Genomic DNA, 22,229 nt, shown 5'->3' with positions numbered 1-22,229 from the left:
TAGAATGATATACTATTTTTGATGCCATATGCAATTTAATCCCTGATAATAAACAGCAAATTATAGTGAGTTTTTTTTAATGTTTATGTGGGTATTAAATTAATTAAATAATTTAGTAAATGAAGGACAATGGTGAAATTATATTATCTTCTTTCTCTTAATGTCACTTTTTAACTGTTGATTGGATCTAAATGTTACAAGATAATAAATTTCAAGGGAAGTTAGTGCAAATTTTAAAACTTGAAGGGAGACTAGTAAAAGAGTTAGAAACCTTAGAGGAGGTTTATGAAATTATTCCTTGATTATATTTAATCTCATTGAACTTCACCTAATAAAAGTTGAGGTACTTCATAAATGACATTACTTGTCACTAAATTTAGCAATTAGTTGTGACCTACTATATAATTTGCATCTTGGCTGAAGTAAAGAGAAGAAAAAAAGTATGAGCTGTTTTTGCACAATGTAATAGCTCCAAGTGAATTCAATTTTCTTAAATTTTGAAGGGACAATTCAATTTCAAGTTCCAACCCCGTTAAGGTTCTTAATCAAACACTGACTTGGACAACATTAAACTTCGAATCGAGCTCAATTTAGTAAGAGTTTATAAAAATTTTGTTCGTCAACTAGTGAAACTTAATATGAACAGCATTTTATATTCGATAACTTTCAAATTCAATAAAAAATTTGTTCAAATTTGTTTCGACAAATAAACAAGTTAAATTTGTACAAAATTTTTAACCTTATTAAAATAATCAAACAAGTTTGAATATTAAAAAATATTCATCTTGATTATGCTTGTTTACATCTCTAGCCCTGGTATTCTAGCCAAAACATGACCATTTAATTTTTGCCTTGAATCGAAGATGATATCTATAGATGCAAATCCATTGGCGGCATGAAAAACAATACAAACTTCAATCCTTTCAGCAACTTGTTCTCATCCCTTGTCCTATTATCCTAAACAAAGCAAAAAGTATGCCTACAACATTATGTAATTACATGAGTGTGCATGCACCAATATCTAGGAAGCATAAAGTTAATGAATCTCATAATCTACCACTATCAGCACCAACTGCAGCTCCAACATCTGCTCTTGTGCTTGAAGCCAGCTCCTGTCTTAGTTTCTCAATCTCTTCCTTGAGTTGGCTGACACTAAGAGCACTAGCAACTCTTTGTTTTATCTCTGCTTCCAACTTTTTGACTTTTTCTGAGCTCGAGTCTTTTGCAAATTCCACCTTTAGTTCTTCAATTTTGTTCCGAACTCCTGCTCTGTCTACTGCACTTTCTATTTCCTGGCTGATCTCTTTGTTTATCTGCTTTGCCTTCTCCTTAATATCAGGTTGTTTGAATTCGTCCTTTCTTTTAGTTATTCCCACGATGTCCAAGTTAGCTGACCTCAAAACATCCTCTAGTTCTTTCTTAACCATTTGTAATTCCTCAGCTAAATAGCTATCTAATGAATCTCCTCTTGATGACTTCTCCAAAGCCTTTTTGAAATGATCCATCTTGGCTCTGATCTCTTGTGTAATTTTCTGGTTAACTTCAGTTTTCAGTCTGCTACTTTGCTCTTTCAACTTAATGAGCCTTCTAGCCATGGTAAGAGTTTGTAGCTTTTGCTTCAATCCAAGATAGGCCCCAGGCCAAGATAACTTCTGCTTAAATTCTTTGACTATTTTGTCTGCTTTCTCCTGTAAAGGCCTGCTAAGTGGTTGATTTGGTTTACGGGCTCTGGCTATATCCAACTTGAGTGACTCAATCTTGTCTTTCAAGACCATAGAAATGAAAGCTTTGGTCATCTCCCGGTCAAGATCTTCTTCAAGTTTCCCAACTGCTCCAATGGTGATTGGATCAGATGGACCCTTTGCTTCAAAAATTTTGTTCCTCAGATCTTCAAGCTCAGATTCTATGTCAGCATTCTTTGGGGCATTTACCTCGGATGGCTTCATGTTACGCTTCCTTTCAGGTTCAACCAGACCATCTTCTTTATAACCTCCAACTCCAATTGACCGAAATTTGAGCATACGGTGGCGAAGCAGTTCTTCAGTACTCATTTTGCTCAATTCCTGGATATATTAAGCTAACAACAGTCAACCTTGAGGAAGAAAACAATGCAGAGTACAGGAATTCAAGAGTGACGCACTAAAATGCCAAATTCTGAATACTTTGCACATCACTGGTAATATTGACGGCTAGTGCCTTGTAGAGTGAAAAGGAACAAAAGAGATTAATTCTTTCTAACTTTCTGAAAGAGCAGTTCATTAACAAAGTAATAAAAGCAAATATGTTCAGAAATATGAGCTGCAATTTTGAGTAATTTGTTATTTCTAAAGAGAGATGCGGTCTTTTGATTCATGCCTTCTGACACTTAGTTCCCACGCTGATGCTTGACTGAAAGTTGTTCAGTTTTTTCGTCATTCATTTTCATTGTGCATGTGTGCGTGCGTGTGTTTGTATTCGGGTTCTTGAAAACTTAAGCTCGTGAAGGAGAATTATCTTTCCTTTATCATAACAGCTTCCAGCTTATAATGACGTGAGTAAAAACACTTTACCACTACAGCCTGGATGATTGCAAATTTAATCTGTTGAGAACTCCACAGAGGATCAGCATGTGCGCCACCAAGAGGTTCCTGCAGGCAATGGGAGCACAGAAATTCGTGAAATACCTTCACTGACAAAAACAATAATAAATAAATGTCAACGTTTCCGCACAAAACCTCTATTCTAAATGAAATAACTTGCAGGTTTAAGCAACCGGCAACCATTTATGCTCCTGGCTTTAGATTACTCATTCAAATTTAATAGCCCCAATCTTCCCTTGAAAGCTACTTCTTACCAAACTAGGAAATGAAGCTAATATAAGAAGATGATGTCCTTACGGGGATGATTCCATCTGCAATCCTTAGCCTATAATGTTCTTGTGCAGTAATCCTCAGCTTTTCAGCAGCCTATTCAAGTGTACAGGTAATGTGGCTATAATTAGGATCTGCAGATTCCAAAAACTCTATGAAAAGTTTCAATCTATACCTTTGGAGCTGCTTGGGAGGACTTCCACAGTATCGCAGCACATGCTTCTGGACTGATTGAGAAAATCAAGAATAAAAGTATTTTAAAGGCAGTTTAATAAGTTTTCCTATAGTTAAATACGAATAATTGCCTGAACTTTGTTTATGGTAGTGATAGAAATATTGTGGCCTCCATGAGGAAAAGTTAGTAATCTGGGAAAAATTATTTATTTCGGTTCGACTATTTATAACAGCAAACCTTTGAGGAAATGCATGCGATTAACCAAACATCACCTTGCAACATAAAATGCAGAGTTTTCCAACATAAACAACTTGTTGGCACAAGCAATTGCAAGAGCTCCACCTGAACCACCTTCACCAGTCACAACTGTTACAATTGGAACCTTAAGGCCAAACATTGTCCTTAAATTGTGGGCTATAGCTTCACCCTGCACATTTTTTATTGAATCATACACGGATGTCTTACACTCTAGGGCGAATTTAAAGTTGCAGAAATGAAATGCAAGACAAGCGTCAGTTATTGCACCTGACCAAGTTCCTCAGATTTCAGATCAGCAAAAGCCCCTGGTGTATCTACAAAGGTAACAATAGGAAAACCGTGATGATCAGCGTATTTCATCATCCGCAATGCCTTCCTATAGCTGCATGGAAAGTTAGCAACAGTTTGTCAGGCATCATGCATATTCTTTTACCTAAATAGATCTACACTGTGCAAATTGGATTGGATGCTGTTGTAACTAAAGCAACATAAGAAAAGGAATTGAGAATTTTTTTTTCTACAAAAGAATAAGGCTTAAATTTCGTTTCTTGACTTTTAACTGCACAATTTTAAGAGTGAAGAAGCATCCTGTTTGTCTCCTGATTATCTAAACCAGATGTGAACATTTCAACAATCCAATTTGAACCTTTTGTTTCACTATTGCTTACTAGAAATGTTTAACTATCTTCTTAAGTGTTCATAGCATTAGTAAAGTAATACTACACATTCTACCTTGGCATTTCTGGAAAATGATTTCTGTGAAACTTACCCATGAGGAGTTGGCATGGCAAAGTTGCGCATAATATTTTCTTTGGTGTTTCTTCCTTTCTGATGACCTATGAACATATAGCTTCTACCTTTGATGCTCCCTAAGATAGTCACAATAGCTGGATCATCATAGCCTGCACGATCTCCATGGAGTTCTACCCACTTTACGACATTGAAAATGAGTAAGATTTTTGCTCTAAATACAAGAAATATTACCAGAAAAAAAAAGGTAAAAGCAGAAGACATACTTTATCTGTGATGTTCACGATATGATCCAGAACAGTTGGCCTGTTTGGATGTCGAGCAATAGTCAAGCGTTGAATTGGTGTTAAATGTGTGTATAGATCTTTGAGAGCCTAAAATTTTGCAAGATAGCTTAGAATTGAAGCTATAAGAATGTCACTTTTTTTTTGTAACTGAGTAAAAATTAAGTCTTGCAAATTATGTTTTGTCCATGTCTTGGTTATGAATCAGGGAATAAAAAGATATGATCACATTCCTTGAAAATACCTGTTCATACTTAGCTTCAAGAGCATTGATCTGATTGCTGAAATCTAGTCCAGTTTCATCAGCCATTCGCGATACCTATACAAGGAATAAGAGACAAAGAGAGCACAAGATAAATAAATGAGCAGCAACATTGGTCATGGACAAACAATCTTCTGCGCAATAAGATTGCAGTATGATTGCTAATGTATCAAAAAACTTTTCTATTCATGTCACATATATTTGAAATATATTTAGCACATCAATTAGAGTAAATCAGCATGAAGTTACTAAAGCTTAAGTTGTGAAGATATATACCTCCATTATCTTTTTTTCCAAATCAACCAATGGCTTCTCAAAAGCGAGGGTGACTGGTTTAGGTTTCTCATCGAGAGGCTTAAAGTAAGACAGATAAGCTAATGGATTGTCAGTGTTTGGGTCAATATCATCTGGCCAAGGGTAATCATGCTTCTTCCCTCTTTTGATTTTAGCAGCAACCCGAAATTTCTTCTCGCTTAGCACTCTTGATTCTTGCACAGCTCTGAACCAAACACCCTCTGAACACCCAGACAAACCGCCAACAGTAATACTATTAGAAAAGAGCTCATTTCTGAAAGAAAAACTTGGCCAGTGTCCCAGAATGCTATTCTCTTCACTTCTTCCTCTTCCATAGTTTGCAGCCGTTATAGATAATGAAGTCATCTCAAACCCTGATTTACAATCAGAATTGAAGCTTTACAGAGACAGAATATCTGCATTCAGAGTATGATAAATTCGGATTGGGAAAATTCAAGGTGCAGAAAGGGAACCAACTAGAGAAAAATGCAATCCTTTGCCTTTTTTGTAGTAGCATACTAGCATTCCAGTTTAATTAAAAGCTGCGTAGAATATTTCGACCAGAATATGTTCAGAAAAGGATTAATTTTGCCACCTATTACGCAGAATAAATTGAAGCTGCGCCCTTCATTATATAACTTAGGAATCCCAATTGTATCAGATCAATCATCATAACCTTGAGAAAAAGATGATTGAACCGCAAAGGGCACACAAATCAGTAAATTTTGGTGAAAAATTATGAAGTAAAAAACATAAAAAGAAATCTTGAATGAAATACCAACTAAGTCATGCAGAGTCATATTTCACGAATTAACATTTCAGAAAGTCTTGAAGTAAAGCACTTAACTTAGCATTTAACTAAAACACATTTGAGTATGGAAAAAGGAAACGAATAATCAGAAAGAACATACCATGAGCTACATAAACTGAAGAACTTGAGCATGAAGTTTTTGGGTTTTTGCTACTATTTGTTAACCACTTTTTGCCTTAATTGGTTCTTGTCAATGTTTTAGCCTACCAAAAGTCTCTCCAAAGTGAACTGAACGGAAATGGCGAGCAGGGTAGTTTGACAAACCAACGGTTATGATACCTCAACTGGAAGCGTGAAGAACCATATTGTCAGGTAATTTCGATAATGGTCCTTCGTATCTATACTTTGCATCAGTTTTGCACCCCCCAAAGTTTGAGCTTTCTAAATTTTTCAATGACAAGTTTCTTTTTTTTTTTTTTTTGGATAAGTGAGAGTTTTTAAATCCAAAACTTCTACTTACAATCTCTTCTTCCTTATCACCAATCCAAGTACCCAACCAAACTCTTTTGGTTTCAATGACAAGTTTCTAAACGAGTCTAAAATAACTTATTCACATGAACAGTTATTTAGTGATGAATTACTTTCAATAGTTATTATAACAAATTCATCCAAGCACTTTAGTGTTATCCAATCATTCTGGTTTCGTTTAACAACTTTAGTACATAAAAAGTTTCTCAATTTCCTATTACTTTCAAAGAAATATCCAGAGATTCTTTTATTACAAAAAAAGAGATAAATTATTGCAAATGCTTAATAATCATCTCAAATATATAAAAAGCACATTTTTTTGGTGCTTTAAAAAGCAAATTTTTATGAACGCATGGTGAGTTATTTTACAATCAAAATTAAGACACATGTTTGTAAAACGACTTGTAACTATAAGATTTTAGAAAGAATTCAACTTTATACCACTTTTCAGGTTTCAACTTTTGTTTCCTGCATGTTTTAGACCCACTTTTCCTGTTTCATGTGAACAAAAGTATTAGAATAACTATAGAACAAGAATGGTAATTGGTACCCTGCACTGGTTACATCGGGGGCCATACTGGATGCTACATGTAATTACAGGTCCTTGTTAACAAACATGATACATGGTAATTGTCCACGTCATGTTTGAATAATAGGGCGGGAGTGATTGGATGGTTTATTACACGTAGATAGGGTGTGTGGGATAATGGATAATGCCAATAAGAAGACTTATGGACCCACCATATACTAACTAGTAGGTGAGTTAATCCCATCTAACTCCACTAAAATTACACCCTGCCACCCCAAGTTTAGTGAAATACAAATATCGTTCCAAGTTTTAGGTTGAATTGTGGTTTGCAACTTCAAAAGTTTCCATTTCCAAATCGCGGCTTTTAATTTGTCAAAATTCAATCTACCAGCTCAATCTACTTATCGATCACTCTCTCAATTTCATCTAAAATAATATGCTATTTCACATGGTCCATGATATTATGAAAAAATCAACAAGCTTGATCTTTGTTTTATCCATGAAGTACACAAGGGAGAGTTGTTATCCACTGATCTTCAGTAACATACATTTATTGTTTTAATTCATCATCTTGTTTCTTGCTAATAATTGGACAAACTTGACAATGCTAAATTTTCAATTTTAGATTTCAAATACGTCTTAATTATGACATTAAATTTGAGAAGTGGAATAAAACTGATGCAGACTATGTACAAGACTCTTTATTTGATCAATAGAAGTATGTTTCGTGCTGAAACTTCATAGTCATATCTCTTCTAAATTAATCGCCTCATAATTGACAATGATTTTTTTTCATAGATAACTTCTTACTAGACTATATTCCATATTTCACCTAAAGAAATATTAATCGCACCTTGCTTCTTATTAATCACATTTTTACTGTCATTTTTATCATATGATTTTCATACATTAGACTATATGAAAAAATAAATTATGAAAGTGCAATTACTAAAATGTAAGGTGCAATTAACGTTTACCTGTCACCTACTTGAATTCTGGCTACACTGAAGTTTCATATAGTCTTCAATCTTTTATTTCTCACATTCCAACATCTTTACCGGTTACTTTGCGTCCCTAACAAGACAAAATATAGGGTGGAAATGCAATGGACAAAAGAAACTGAAACGCAATGGACAATTACGCCTATCTTTGAGCCGTTTAACCAAACGCATGACTTCGGTTTGCTTCTGGGACTCTGCTGCCGCTTCTACTTAAACATTCATTCTTCCTTGGAAGATTCAGCACTCCTCTTTAGACTGCCTGGACCCTCCATGGAAGAACATAGTATCATCCCCTCAGCTTCGGACTCAACATTAATTGTACCAATCTTTCTTATTCCATGTCATTTTCTTGCCCATTTTCCATACTGTTGACTGTATTTGTGGGAAAGAGTTCTGATCATTTAGGAAAAGATGAATCTTTATCGGCTAACCATTCTTCGATTATGTAGAACAGCACATTTTCGTATAGAAGTTTCTATTTTTACTATATAGGTAGCGTTAAGAATGATCATCCACAGAAAATTGGCGAAGGCGATGAAGTGATGGTGTTTGTGAAAATGCTGTTTATGATTATCTTCTTAAATTAATTGTGGGTTTTAAATTTCAATAATTCTTGATTCTTATACATGGGATTTTCAGGCCTCAATAGCAACTCCATATTATGACTCCCAAGAGTTCCATGACTCTGTCGTCAGACTGGTTTGTTTGTTCTTCGACTTCTTTGATATATAGTCAACAAACAAAGCCAAGCGAATTTGTATATGCGTTTCTTTTTTATAAAATTTCTGTTGCATTGCAGAGGAGGAACCCGCAAAGGCGCAAGGAAAAGGTTTACGTTGGTTGTGGTGCTGGGTTTGGTGGAGATCGACCCTTGGCAGCTCTAAAGCTGCTTCAGAGAGTGAAGGAGTTAGACTATCTAGTACTTGAGTGCCTAGCGGAGCGCACACTTGCTGAGCGCTACCAAGCAAGCAAGTCTGGTGGGAAGGGCTACGATCCTCGAAGTATGTTTGCAATGCATATGGCTTATTAATCTTTATGTGATAATGCACGGATGAGATGTTTGTATATTCTTGCTGCTCTTCTCAAGTGCCACTGCTAGATGTGTTGATATCCTAATATTAGCTAAATTTGTGGGCTTTTTGTGATTTCTCTTTTGCGGAGAAGTCACTTTAAGCTTCCTATTTATCCCCGATTAACTATACCCAGAATTTTGATGAGTTGAAAATATTTCTAGGCACAACTTTGATTCCCCAGTTCAATAGGTTGGAAATGCAGGTTTTGTTGCTTCTTCGCTGAAAGTCATGTAATTGTGCAGTTTCAGAGTGGATGCAGTTGCTCTTGCCTTTGGCTGTAGAGAGAGGAGTTTGCATTATCGCCAACATGGGTGCAAGTAAGAAGCTGAAAGAGTTGAAATTCTGTCTCTCTTGAAATATTGATCTAAGCTTTTACTTAAAAATTCCTTTATTTGAATGGACTTTTGTTCTTATTGTTGCAAATGGATGAAGAGGATCCTGTTGGCGCTCAGGAAGAAGTGTTACAAATCGCAACCAAACTGGGAATTGGTATCAATGTTGGTCTGGCCCATCAGTTTGCAATTCAAAGATCAGGTATCCTCCAATGCTTATGTATAACCATGCAAAAGCTTATAGCCTTTTGCCATAGAGCCGTTCATGTTATTTGGGCATTCAGTATACTCTCCCTGATCCTTTTTATCAAAATCCATAGTTTTCTTACTGACACTTCCATTTTTTTGGGAAACATTCAGGTCTCAGTGATCATCTAAGAAACGTTGATGGTGTAAGATTTGGTACTTTTATTTGTTCTTTTTAAGTTTTCTTTTTATAGATTTTTACCATGGTATTTATGGTCTATCTGATTATCTCGGTGTTGTGCTTATCATTGCTGTCATAAAGAAAATGCATGGCCGCCTTTCTTGCTTAATTAAAGGAAAAATCTCCAATGTGTTTTTGTCATTTTCATTTTACTTAAGATTCTTTCCACTGGCTCCCATAATGGATGAGGTAATTTTAAGATATAGAGCAGCGATATCCACACCTTCCCCAGACCCCCCCCCCCCCCCCAAAAAAAGATTTTTTTTAAACTTCTGATATTATGATTCTGTCTGTTATATTTCAGAATTAGAAAGTTATTGGCTTACTTTCTGCCTAATTCTGCAGGGCGTAAGTGTATACTTGGGTGCAGCTCCAATTGTCAAATGTCTAGAGAAGTACAGACCAAATGTAGTTATTACTTCTAGAGTTGCTGATGCTGCATTATTTTTGGCTCCAATGGTATGAACTTGGGTTGCTTTTCTTTGTAATATAAAGTCTAAGTTGATAGTGATTTTTTGGCAGCATAAGTGAAACTTTGCATGAATAGATCTTTTAACATCTCAACTATAGTTGCTTGGAAAACAATCCTGGCATGAATATATCTTTTTTAGGTTTCAATGCCATAAAATCTGGTAAAAAATCTTTTATTTTTTCATTTTCCCTTCTATCTTCATTTCTAGTTTCAGAGGGAGTTCTGTGCCATTGGTGGCTTGCTGCTACCCAGTTTCTAGTTAGGTTCAGATTAGAGCCTTTTTTTTTTCCCTTTTTGTGTGGAGAGCTTCTTAAGAAGCTAATCTATCTTACTTCCTTTTGGCAAGATCAGGTTTACGAACTGGGATGGAATTGGAATGAATATGAGCTACTAGCCCAAGGTTCACTAGCTGGCCACCTACTAGAATGTGGTTGCCAGCTTACAGGAGGGTACTACATGCACCCAGGTGATTTTTCATTTCAACTTTATCTTCCACTCTACAGGCTGTGCTAGAATCCTGTTTCATTCTTTTTGATCACTTCATTTGTTCATGTATTAGTTTATTTTCCATTGAAGGTGACAAAAACAGAGACATGTCTTTTAAAGACCTGCTGGATTTGTCTCTTCCATTTGCTGAAGTTAGGTTTGATGGGACAGTATGTGTTGCAAAGGCAGAAGGGAGTAGAGGAATTTTAAATCCTAGCACATGTGCTGAACAGCTTCTCTATGAAGTTGGGGATCCTAGTGCTTATATCACTCCAGATGTGGTAAGCTGTATTTGCATATTTCATGCAGTAAATGTTTGAGTCGATGAGCTAAAGGACTATTAAGAGAATAAAGCACAAAATAGGTAATTGATATCCCCTCTCTCTCGTGCAGGTCATAAACTTACAAGACGTTTCATTTCAACCATTATCAGACTGTAAAGTTCTTTGCAGTGGAGCAAAGCCATCTGCTGAACCCTCACCTGATAAATTATTGCTATTAGCCTCTAAAGTATGGCAAATTTTGGCATCATAGATATCTTTATTTGCTTATAGAAACTATTTAGCAGCATCAAGACCTCCATATAGGCAACATATGTGATACATCAAATAGTAAATTGCGTGAACGTTAAAGCTCACATGGATTGAGTTCTAAAATTATTTTCTGGTCGATAATGGCAATAACCATGTTGTGGAAGATAAAAGAAAAAAAGAAAGCTTCATTGACAAAGCACTTTGTGAGAAGATGGTTCCTTCAATTGGAACGATCATTCCAGAAGAATAATCTTGCTTTGAGTCCCCAAACAACAAGCAACCTAACTTGAGTATCATTTCCTGCCCTTTCTTTCTTCTGATTTGATGGTTTTGCTTCATGTTTTTGTTGGAGCAAATGTGTTTTCCTTTCTTTCATGATCAGTTTTTATTGCATAGACTTAGAAAAACTGGTCAAATTGTTTATTTTAGTTGTAATAACTCTCATTTGACACACATGAAGGTTTATGTTTGTTCATGATATTCCAATAATTCTGTGTGTAGGATCAGGGCTGGAAAGGCTGGGGTGAGATCTCCTACGGGGGACACAAGTGTGTAGAACGTGCGAATGCTGCTGAACATTTGGTAAAGTAAATTTATCAACTGGAGAATTTTGATCCTTGCTTGGTCTCACACAAACATCTAGGCTTCTTTCTTGTATTTGTGGTGGATTAATTACTCTTCATCATACAAATATAAATGAGTAATATTCCATTTTTATTTTTTTTTAAGCAAACAAACTATGTTGGGTTCCAATCTTGGTACATCAAATAACATAAATTGTGAATTGCCTCAGGTAAGAGCATGGATGGAAGAAACATACCCTGGTGTAAACAACAACATAATTTCCTATATTATTGGCTTGGATAGCCTAAGGGCAAACAGCAAGATTGGCGGATTGACCAGGGCTGTTGAAGATATTAGATTACGCATGGATGGCTTATTTGAGCGAGAAGACCATGCCATCCAATTTACAAAGGAGTTCACAGCATTATACACAAATGGGCCAGCTGGTGGTGGTGGTATCAGGTCTAATACTCCTGATTACTTGTCTGTGTGCCTTTGACTAGAGCTACTAAATTGATGACATGAAACTTCACATGTTTTAATGTACTGTTCCAGTTGAAGTTTCTTTTACATGAGATACAGTATTTGGTGATTGCATAGGCTTGTTTTGTCATTTTTATGTCATTCCATTATATTCTATGCCCAATTTTGGTTAGACATAGTTGCATGATATGTTAAGAAGCTCGATATGCTTCAGACCTAGGGCTAGAGCAATAAACTTAGTCCTGAGATCCCAAATGGATGAAGTGAAACCCGTTCAGAGCACCTTTTTCATCTGCTGCATACCTATGATTGTTCCTTTATGCTGGCCAAAGCAAAGACCTTCCCCTAAAGGCTTGAAAAGATTTAATAGAAAATACCCAAGATATAACTAATGTCAGAGTGACCTCCAAGATGTCCATGACTCCAGACTACATCAATCATCACTGGACAAATCGATTTCATGCTACTCGGTAACTAAATTGATTTGTACTTCACTGTTATTGGTGAAAGATGTGAATGATTGTAATCGAGAATGTGCAGTTATAGTTGTGACTAAAGAAAAGGTCAAAAATACCTTATCTGATGAAAATACGAAGAAGAAAAAGAAAAATTCATTATGACTATTTGAGGTGATCCATCCGCGAAAGTGCAAATAATCTTTCACTTATCTACCACAAGCTAACCTTTGAAAATGCTCCGGCTAATTAACTGGCATGACTAAAAGTGATTGAATGAGATTGTCATCTCTTTAGCTGGGTTTATTATTGCTATACATGACATGGTCTTGCCTAATTCCTGTACTGATGGGAGCTCAACTTTGGAGTAGAAATGTGATAAAGTTATTATTGGAATTGTTTTTATGTTTTATTTGTTTCTCTTGGCACTGTACTTCAACTATGTAGATATTGTGATTTTTAATTAGAAATCCTGTTATGTGTACCCCTTCCCATATGATTTTTGCAAATTTTGTGGTTCTTGAACTTGTTTTGTAAGCCACTCTAGTTTTGATTTTTGTAAACGGTTATATTTTTCAATTTATTTCTTCTTTTCTGCCTGCCCTTCAGTTTCCTTTTCTTGCATTTTCTTATGCCATTCATTTTTTTTCCTATGCAGCATCGGATACAAGAAAGAGATTATTCTCGAAAAGGGATTGGTATCTCTCTCTCTCTCTCTCTCTCTCAAAAATGCGCATGTGCAGTACACACACACACAAAAAGGAGATGAATTTTATTTGCAAAAGCTTTGTGCTCTGTCATTAATTTCTCCTGCTTTGGCTTTAGCATTGGACTTCTATTTATTTCTAGTTATCAAGGTGCTTTGTTGACTTCCCCATGGTTTTCAATAGCATACATGTTACCCTGCCTGTAGAGTTAAAATGGCTTATAGCCCTTAATTTGGGATTAGAGTCTCCACTCACAAATTAAATTTAGAAGCTGAATTAGTATAGTTCTAGAAGTAAGCTATTTGCATGTATATTGTGTTCATTCAGGTATGCCGCGAGCATGTTCACTGGCATATTATGGCTGCAAGAAACAACATAATGGACTCAAATGATCACACTTCCAGCCTTAAAGATATAAAGCAGACTTCTACTGATAATGAATTGGTCTCAGAATCACTTTCGGCTCAGTACGAGGAATTCCTGGTGCCACAGACAATCGGCTGTCCTGCTCCTTCTGGTCAGCAGATTCCTCTCTATGAAGTCGCTCATTCCAGGGCTGGTGATAAAGGGAATGACCTAAATTTCTCCATTATCCCTCATTTTCCGCCTGATATTGATAGGCTGAAGATGATTATAACACCAGAGTGGGTGAAGGAAGCCGTTTCAGTTCTGTCAAATCACTGTTCCTTTCCTGATTCAGATGCTGTTGCAAGAAGAGACTTGTGGGTAAATGAACATGTTAAGGTGGAAATCTATGAAGCAAGGGGGATTCATTCTTTGAATGTTGTAGTGCGTAATATTCTGGACGGTGGTGTTAATTGCTCAAGGAGAATTGATAGGCATGGCAAATCTGTATCTGATCTCATATTGAGTCAGCTAGTTGTGTTGCCTCCTTGATTGTAGGTTGAGGCAATGGACGCTTATGTTGTTGATGATTCTGGGTCATGTCCTTGCTCAACTAGTTATACAATCGAAAACAAACAAAGAAACAAAGAAAATTCGTTGTACAATCTGTTCCTGATCTTCAGTAAACAGTTCCATTTGTACCAAGAATCACATTTTGGTATCCACACGGCTAAACCCACTTAGGTCTTGAAATTAAAAACGTGCAACTTTGATAAGTTAGAATATGGGATTTAAAAAGCGCTTCTGGCCGAAGAAAGTGCCTCTGCAACACAATGTGCATTGTGCTAACAAGTAATACACATTGAGGAGGCACACACCAATTTTTGTGATGCATGAACTTGAGTAAGTTTGTTCTTCATGGGTAACTTCGTGATTTTTCTGGAGGGAATCAGCTCGGAACCAAGCAACCATGCAAGGTATGGACAAGGTCTCTCTTAATTTTTCTTACTTCTTTCCTTCTTTTAACCTGATATAATCCTCCGAGTACATAATCTTTCGATTTTCTTACAAACAAAAGTTCGTCAGCTACTGTAACTAATGTGAATGCTTTAGACCTTGCTCAACCGTCTGGAAAATTGGATAATGAGAGAGTTTCATAAGATGTGCGAGTTGAAGTATAACTAAGTGAAATCATAACAAAGTGACAAAATGACAAACATCTATGTATAAAAAAGTGAAATAGCATTCATATTTCTCCAAAAAAAAGTTTTTGTTTATTGTTTTACTAGCTATTCACATGTAAGCAAACAAGGAGAGGAAAACTGAAGTATGGCTATTTGATCGTTGCTCGGATTCAGTAATTCCTCCTTGCTTCGTAAGCACATAGAAAAGCTTAAAATCCCTTTTTTTTCCCCAGATGCACACGGTTGTACCGGACACAGCACTGCAAATATTGACAAATAGCAGCTTTTAAAGCTGAGGAGACGCTAAACCGAAATGAGGGCAGTAGGAGCTTTGAGACCAACAGGAAGACAAGTAACAACATAGAAGGTAACCTTGTGCTTAAACCTTCTCAAGACTAAAACCCTCTCTCCTCCCCAGTGAAACACTGACAAGATTATCTTCTTCATAGGTTTCTTTGAAGTGGTTTCATTTGCAGCAGCTTTTTCACTCTCTGCTTTGACATCTTCATCTTGATCCCCTCCACCATAAAGGGGGTAACTTCTCAGGAATGCCCTTCTGTTGTTGTAATCTTCGTTGCGAAAGCTCCGTGTTCTCATCTCAGTTTTCTCCATAGTATTTCAATCTATGAATGAGTTTAGAGATCAATGAGCTGGCCCTTAACTTTTATATATAGTGGTTGTTGGAGATGATGTGCATTCGAGACAAAAGAGGCTTTCTTTTTTTCCTTTTCTTTCTTTGTTTTTGGGCTCAAGAATTTAAATTTCAATCAATTTAACAAGCACACATGTATCAAGCAGATTAGAGTGTGCTCGATGATTATATACTGATTGTTGTATCTGAAAAAGATAGTATTCAAGACTGGCAAATATACTAGTAGTAAGCTAATAGTGAATGTCGAAATTGTCTTCAAGTACTGTTTTTTTTTTTCTGGAGGGTTTGTTACAATATTTATATATGATGATTATTGCTCACATTCATCAATGATTTGGCAGCGCAGCACAGCACAGCACAGCAGAGCAGCATCAAGTTAGTATTAATTATCTCAGATGTTACAGGGAGTGTTCATAAATGTTTTCAGTTGTGTTTCTATTTTCTATCGCTGAGCTTGGATGCTGACGTTAATAAACGAGATAATAATGTTTTGGCCCTATGTCTGCTTCCAAGCTTTGCACTAATTAACTGGCCAAGGATGGTAACATCTGCATCAGTTAGTTTCTTTCTATGTACTGAAAATTGTATCTGCAGAATATGCTTCTTGTTTTTCTTCTTCCAAGGACAAACCACATAGGCAGGTATTTAATGGGGTGAAATTTTCAACCACTGCTCATCAGGCAAAATTTTCAAATGGCCCTGAAATTGCTCTTTGGTACAGGATTCTGATCACTTGATTTGAAGTCCCAAATGGACCCCTTTAAGTTTTTATCTTCCCCTTTTTTGGGTCAAATTGAGAACTTATAGCGGATCATTGTACATGCATACCAATTTAGAAGCTAATAAATCGTATGGCTCTAAATAATTGACTGGAACGAATAAGATGAAACATAGTCGAATGATGGTTATGCTTTTTGCACAAGCTTAATCAATTAGCTTAGAATCTGCAGAACATGTATTTGACTAGGCGGAGACAGTACAATGACAAAACGAAATCCGGGAAACAAAAGGACGATCATACGTTATTTATTGAGCAGCTTGCCGTTGACGTTGGTATGGAATGTCTGAACGCAAATTGTCAAACAATCAAAGGGGGTCAGTATCTGTGTATTTGTTCGCAGACGCCGCGCTACCTCGTTAAGGCACGTTGAAAGCGATTTCCATTTCTGGTTTTAATTAACTCTAGTGATTATTTTTGCTCCACAGCAATACATAGATACTGTTAGAGTGTTAGGGCTACTATCGGGTCCAGCAGTCAGTGCACTACTTGAGTGAAAATACTTGCTCGATCTCGACTCATTGAATTCTTCAAAATTGAGTTTGAGCTCGAATTTATTTTATCTTGTTTGAGCTCGAATTCGACCAATTCAAACTCGATCGAGTTTAATTGAGTTCGATCGAGTTTTCATGTTTGATTTTTTAGTAATTTTCATAATTTTATAATAAATAATTAAGAATTATATTACTCGATGATTGCTCGATTTTTTATTTTTTCTACTCAAACTCAACTCTCGAATATTTTATCGAGTAGCTCGAACTCGATATGAATTCGATCAACGCTGAATTCGGGATCGAGCCTTTAATAGAGTTACTCGTGAGAGTCTGAGTCAAGTAACTTGATTAATTTACACTCCTAATACTACTTGGAATTCAAGTGTAGTTTTCATTATTGCACTTTGATATGTGATTGTTTTCCTTGTAAGAAAGAACTGTAACATGATCAGAAACGCAATTACAAGGCTCAATCAGAATTAAAGGGTAATCAGGCAGTCCAAGCAATTTTCCAAGATTAATTCTTTTCTGCTGCATGTAAAGAATCTCTGCATGGAATCTCTCTTCTTTTGAATTAATCTTTTAGTTCTCTACATTGATCAAGGATTCAAAGTAGATTAAATATAGGTTAAAGTAAAGCAAACCGATGCCATGTTTCAGACAGGACCTGGTCAAACCGAATTCCTCAACTTTAGTGCTCGGCTTTAATCGAATTCCAAAGCAGCGCGAAACACGGTGAAGCAAGTCGGATGACTTTTGTGCAACCCCATAAAATTGGACCGCGAGACCTCTCTGCAATCCAATATTTGCTTATGCGTTCAAGTTGTGTTGCCTGTGCATACCTTGTATTTATCCTTAATGTTTTGTCACATATGCATTTTTTTTTTCTTTTCGTTGTCTTAAGATCTTAAGTATTAAATTTAATATATTTGAGTGTATATTATATTCAATGATAAGTGAATAGTTGATCACTTAATTTTGAAAGCAAATTTTACTTAGAAAATGCAGTGTCACTTAATTAATTCAAATTTTTAATTTTTTATTATCAAACGGTCTGAATATATTAAAATCTAAATTCATTAAATTTAAGTGATGAAATTGAAGAGTACAAGGTACTGAATAAACTCTCACAGCAAAGCTTCCTAATCCGTAAAGGACTACAAAATGAACGATGAATTTGAGGTCGCAGGTGAAAAGTAAAGTGCCTTAGAGAATGCGAAAAAGAGTAGCAAGACTGCCATCTCGTGCATATATACCATACCCGAAGTTCAGTGATGGCCGTAAAATTAACTTCTAAATCTAAAACCAGGACTGAATAACCAACGTCGTTTTGGTTTGTCTTTTCTTTGTCCAATAAAAGGACTTAATCCACAATAACCTTCGTAATCTCCTGTGTTCTTGCTGTAACGTTTTAGGGAAAATACAAAGATTTACTGCACTTTCAGTCTCCAACTTATGTGCTGTAGAAAAATCTTGACACTAGTACAGTACTAGCCCCGTTTGGATTGCGATTTTTCTTACATTTTCCGTAAACACGTTTTTTTATCACCTTTTTATCTCACATCTATTAAATCGCTACAGTATTTTTTTTCCCAAAAAAAATCCAGAAAAATCGTAGGAGAGAAACCCTGTGATTAATGGAAATGTATCTCGGGATACATGTCCTAGAATGCAAATGGAGTCCTTGATGTAATTTTTACAACTGATAAAAGTAGCATCATTGGGTGTCAAAGATTGGCTGATAAAAGCTTTTTCCTCGGGAGAAATGGGTTAATAAAAGAAAAAAAAAAAAGAAGAAGCAAATATCATTATTATTAATTCCTAGTAACTTTTTTGAATTATTAACTACTTAGACATCAACAGCGATAAATTAATAAGATGTGCATTTTACAGGTACCTTTTTCTACGCATTGTCATGGAAAGTGTCAAAACTTCAGCCTATTTTATCTCTCGACTTAAAAAGAGTAAAACATGATAACATCCACCACAATTTACATCACTAATCTCCACCACCTCTGCCTCAATGAAACTGGGATCTCCAATCACGTGTCCTCGATTTAATGGTGAAATAGAGTTACTTCAACCACTCACCATTGCAAAAAATAAGTTGATTTGCTATTAATGGTTGATATAAATCAGTTTTGTTATGGCAGTACAAAGATTTTGTCTAGTCTCAATAACCAAGGTTGGATATAAGGGGCCAAGCGCTTTCTTGTTGAAACTTCTCCCTTTTGTTCCTTGGCAGCCCATCCTAGCTAGCAGCTCTCTGATCATACATTTTCTTCAAACTAAAAGTTATTGAGATTTAGATCTTTCAAGCAGAAGAAAAATATCTATCAACACAGAAAAGAAAGAATAATGGCATTCACAGGAACCTTGGATAAATGCAAGGCTTGCGACAAGACGGTCTATTTTGTTGATTTGTTGTCTGCTGATGGAGCAACCTTTCATAGATCCTGCTTTAAATGCAGCCACTGCAAAGGGACTCTTGTGGTATGTTTCACTCTCCAATCATCCATCTCTACCTATCTGACCTGATAGGCCAACAACAAAAAGGATTTAATAAATGTTGGCATGAAAATTAATAATGTTAAGCTAAAGTACATTAAATGTGCAGATGAGCAACTACTCCTCGATGGATGGAGTCCTTTACTGCAAGCCTCATTTTGAACAGCTCTTCAAGGAATCTGGAAATTTTAGCAAAAATTTTAATACCGGTGGGAGACCGACAGCTTTCTCCTTGTGTGTATATAAACTTTTTCTGATTTGCATTTTCCTAATCATTGATTAATACACTTTTTGCAGGAAAGCATGAGAGGGAAAATTCCTTGGTACGTTCTATATAGCTAGGGTTGTGCATTTGCTTGAATTTGCTTGCTCTCCTACTAATTAGCCGGCCAATTATATGTGCTTGCGTACATTTTTCATGCAGACAAGGGCCCCTAGCAAACTCTCTGCCTTGTTCTCTGGAACCCAAGACAAATGTGCTGCCTGCAGCAAAACCGTCTATCCTCTAGAGAAGGTGCGCAAGCATGCATGTTTCACAATTTTTTTTTTGGGGACAACCAACCAATAATTTCAAACCAGTAAAATCTGCTAAATTTTGTTCACATATATATCTTGAATCATATATAGGTGACAATGGAAGGAGAATCGTACCATAAATCATGCTTCAAATGTGCTCATGGAGGCTGCCCACTCACGCATTCATCATACGCTGCTCTTGATGGGATTCTCTACTGCAAGCACCATTTCGCTCAGCTGTTCATGGAGAAGGGCAACTATCAGCACGTACTCAAGGCTGCAACCCACAAGAAAAGTGCAGTTGCACCAGTCGATCCAGAGGCAGGGGAGGAAGCAAAGGAGGAGGGGGCGGAGGCCCAAGCCGCAGAAGCTGAGCAGACACAAGAGCAATCCTGAAATTTGTTTTTGTTAATTCATCAATTCATCTCATCTCCCTCTTTTATCTCCACAGTTTTCCATTCTTGGAATTCAATCTTCACGAGGAGGAGCAGTTTTATGTGGTCTTATTTGTTGACAGTTTATTTTTAATTTTCAAAGCGTGTATTAAGGGGTTATGTAATTTTGTTATATATATACACATATATGGTTGTACAAGCTACTATATATTCCTTTTTGATAACTTTTTAGTACAGGGTTTTAATTAATTAAAGTGAATTATTCTTGTAGCGGCAACTACAGTGATTATCTTCCTTCATTTCTGATGATGCTTTTGCTTCCAATCATTTGCTTTTTGTTCTTTTGGCATGTTGTTTCTTGACCGCCGCAGTGTCTCGTTTCCAATGAACATATATTATAAAGGGCGAGAAAGAGTCGTGTGCATATGATGATCAAGAATGTAGTAAAATAGTTACTTACAATTTGAAGCCTAGCTAGCAGTTTTAAACTTGTTTTAAAATGAATTAACTCTTTGTGTTATTGAACCGAAGAAACTTCAGAATCTCATGAAAAGGGACCATTTTGCTTTGTGTGTGTGTGTGTGTGTGTGTGTGTGTGTGTTTTTTTTTTTTTTTGTGACAAAAGAGGAGTAAGGTCCATTTGCACTATATATCATCTAGTTAAACGTACACTACAGGCCAGGCTTATTCTTCGTATTGATTACTTTAACTGATTATAGATTTCAATTTTAGAGAATTAATGTTTGTGATATTCTCGATTGCTTTTGTATTCTGATCTCCGTACATTTTTTATGATGAAAAAAAGTCAAAATCTATAATCACACAAATAGTACGTAGCTTTTTACTGATTCTAATTAATTATTTTATATAATTAATTTTTATAATCAAAATCTGTAAAAATCTAAAGTAACAGAGAACAGGAAATAGCTTTTGTTGATTTTGATTATTCTCTATAATTATTTTCTATAATCAAATTTTGTAAACTCTAAAATAATCGAGAACAAGGCCTAGTGACGTAGTACTCTATTAGTGCCTGAGAAAAACTTGCCTCATCTTAAAGTTAAAGGTAGGTAGTTCAAGTTTAAGGTCATGTTTCTGAACATCAATTTCTACTTAAGATCAGATTTGTGTCGAAATCACGATGTTTAGACGTTTTTCCAAAAGCGGCGGCCCTTACGAGAATAAAACGTGCAATAAAATGTCATTATTCTCCTAAGAAAACTGTCATACATCCGCAGATGCCAACAAAAATGGAATGGCATGACCGATTATGAGAATATCCTTCGGCATCTAACCATTAGAAGACTCCACTACACTAGCCACCTATTGCCGTTTGCGTTTTGTAGTTTTTTTCCCCCTTTTTTTTTAAGGATTTATTGACAAGGAAATAAATTAGCTATACAATTTCCAAGTTCCCCCTTAAATCGAGTTTCCCAATTTCTTCGTCTAAAACTTTTATATGAAAATGGGATCCGTCTAAATACAATTAATTTTTTGTACTAAGAGAGCAAAAGTCTCATTGGACATAATCATCACCATTTGAGAAGGGCTAAATTGGGTCCGAGGCTGTTTGGAGACCATGCCAACAATTACAGAGTTTGGTAGGTTAGCGGCTAAAAAGGTCCAATTGCTCATTAGTTTAATACTGATGACTCAGCCAGGACTAAGCTTGTGTTGCAGTTGATTGTGGGCGAATGAATAATTCAAACTAGCGCTAAAGGCACATGCGATATGTGTACTGTACACGCTTAGGGTTAATTTTTTCAGCGAAAAGTCATTACCGGAGTTGAAAAAAAGACAAATAACTAGGAATTCTGGGGTATTGGGTGTTAGTACACACTTAGTAGCAGGTGCTCTACGGTCCTAGTTAAGTAGTCCCGCATCGGTTCTAGGAGAAATTTGGGTAGTTAAGTCCCTGGGTTGCCTTCAAGAGTTGCTGGCTTTTGGAGGTTAATCTGGGATTAGGATTAATTATTTCAACGAAAAGTCATTACGGGAGTTGAAAAAATATGTGTACAGCTTAAATGCATGAATCTTTTCTGCAAATTAATTTTATATAAATTTTCATTACTAAAGCTAATTTTGCTATTTTGATCTTCTTTCCACAAAATGATTGTAATTTTGATAGTTACAATGTTTAGAGA

At 36.0% G+C, this 22,229-nt stretch overlaps 3 protein-coding genes across 5 annotated transcripts; 2 read left to right on the top strand and 1 right to left on the bottom strand.

The window, feature by feature from the left end:
* Nucleotides 1-887: 887 nt before the first annotated feature.
* LOC113728046 (acetyl-coenzyme A carboxylase carboxyl transferase subunit alpha, chloroplastic-like) lies at nucleotides 888-5,969 on the bottom strand. Of its 3 annotated transcripts, none has more exons than XM_027252516.2 (11): nucleotides 5,784-5,969; nucleotides 4,855-5,269; nucleotides 4,561-4,635; nucleotides 4,299-4,406; nucleotides 4,052-4,212; nucleotides 3,550-3,664; nucleotides 3,297-3,451; nucleotides 3,025-3,076; nucleotides 2,877-2,945; nucleotides 2,550-2,627; nucleotides 888-2,063 (listed from the first exon to the last, which is right to left on the bottom strand). In XM_027252516.2, exons 1-11 carry the CDS (start codon nucleotides 5,813-5,815, stop codon nucleotides 1,047-1,049), a joined length of 2,277 nt encoding a protein of 758 aa, XP_027108317.1. In that variant the 5' UTR covers nucleotides 5,816-5,969; the 3' UTR covers nucleotides 888-1,046. The 3 variants fall into 3 exon arrangements, with proteins under 3 accessions (XP_027108317.1, XP_027108318.1, XP_027108319.1); XM_027252517.2 differs by having other exon boundaries at nucleotides 4,855-5,288; nucleotides 5,784-5,951; XM_027252518.2 differs by having other exon boundaries at nucleotides 4,855-5,246; nucleotides 5,784-5,951.
* A 1,796-nt stretch (nucleotides 5,970-7,765) lies between these two features.
* On the top strand, nucleotides 7,766-14,279 carry LOC113728045 (uncharacterized). Its single transcript, XM_027252513.2, has 14 exons — nucleotides 7,766-7,999; nucleotides 8,321-8,380; nucleotides 8,481-8,682; nucleotides 8,997-9,071; nucleotides 9,187-9,288; nucleotides 9,447-9,478; nucleotides 9,859-9,972; nucleotides 10,337-10,451; nucleotides 10,562-10,752; nucleotides 10,865-10,981; nucleotides 11,506-11,586; nucleotides 11,798-12,030; nucleotides 13,165-13,204; nucleotides 13,541-14,279. Exons 1-14 carry the CDS (start codon nucleotides 7,781-7,783, stop codon nucleotides 14,108-14,110), a joined length of 2,151 nt encoding a protein of 716 aa, XP_027108314.2. The 5' UTR covers nucleotides 7,766-7,780; the 3' UTR covers nucleotides 14,111-14,279.
* Nucleotides 14,280-19,024: 4,745 nt separating this feature from the next.
* On the top strand, nucleotides 19,025-20,086 carry LOC113728043 (LIM domain-containing protein PLIM2c). The gene is made up of 5 exons (XM_027252512.2): nucleotides 19,025-19,159; nucleotides 19,284-19,383; nucleotides 19,472-19,497; nucleotides 19,599-19,688; nucleotides 19,802-20,086. The coding sequence occupies exons 1-5, from the start codon at nucleotides 19,025-19,027 to the stop codon at nucleotides 20,084-20,086; spliced, it is 636 nt and encodes a 211-aa protein (XP_027108313.1).
* Nucleotides 20,087-22,229: the final 2,143 nt, after the last annotated feature.

The sequence above is a fragment of the Coffea arabica genome, chromosome 2c, assembly GCF_036785885.1.
Source record: "Coffea arabica cultivar ET-39 chromosome 2c, Coffea Arabica ET-39 HiFi, whole genome shotgun sequence".
Classification (NCBI taxonomy): domain Eukaryota; kingdom Viridiplantae; phylum Streptophyta; class Magnoliopsida; order Gentianales; family Rubiaceae; genus Coffea; species Coffea arabica.
This window is presented reverse-complemented; position numbering and strand designations above follow the sequence as displayed.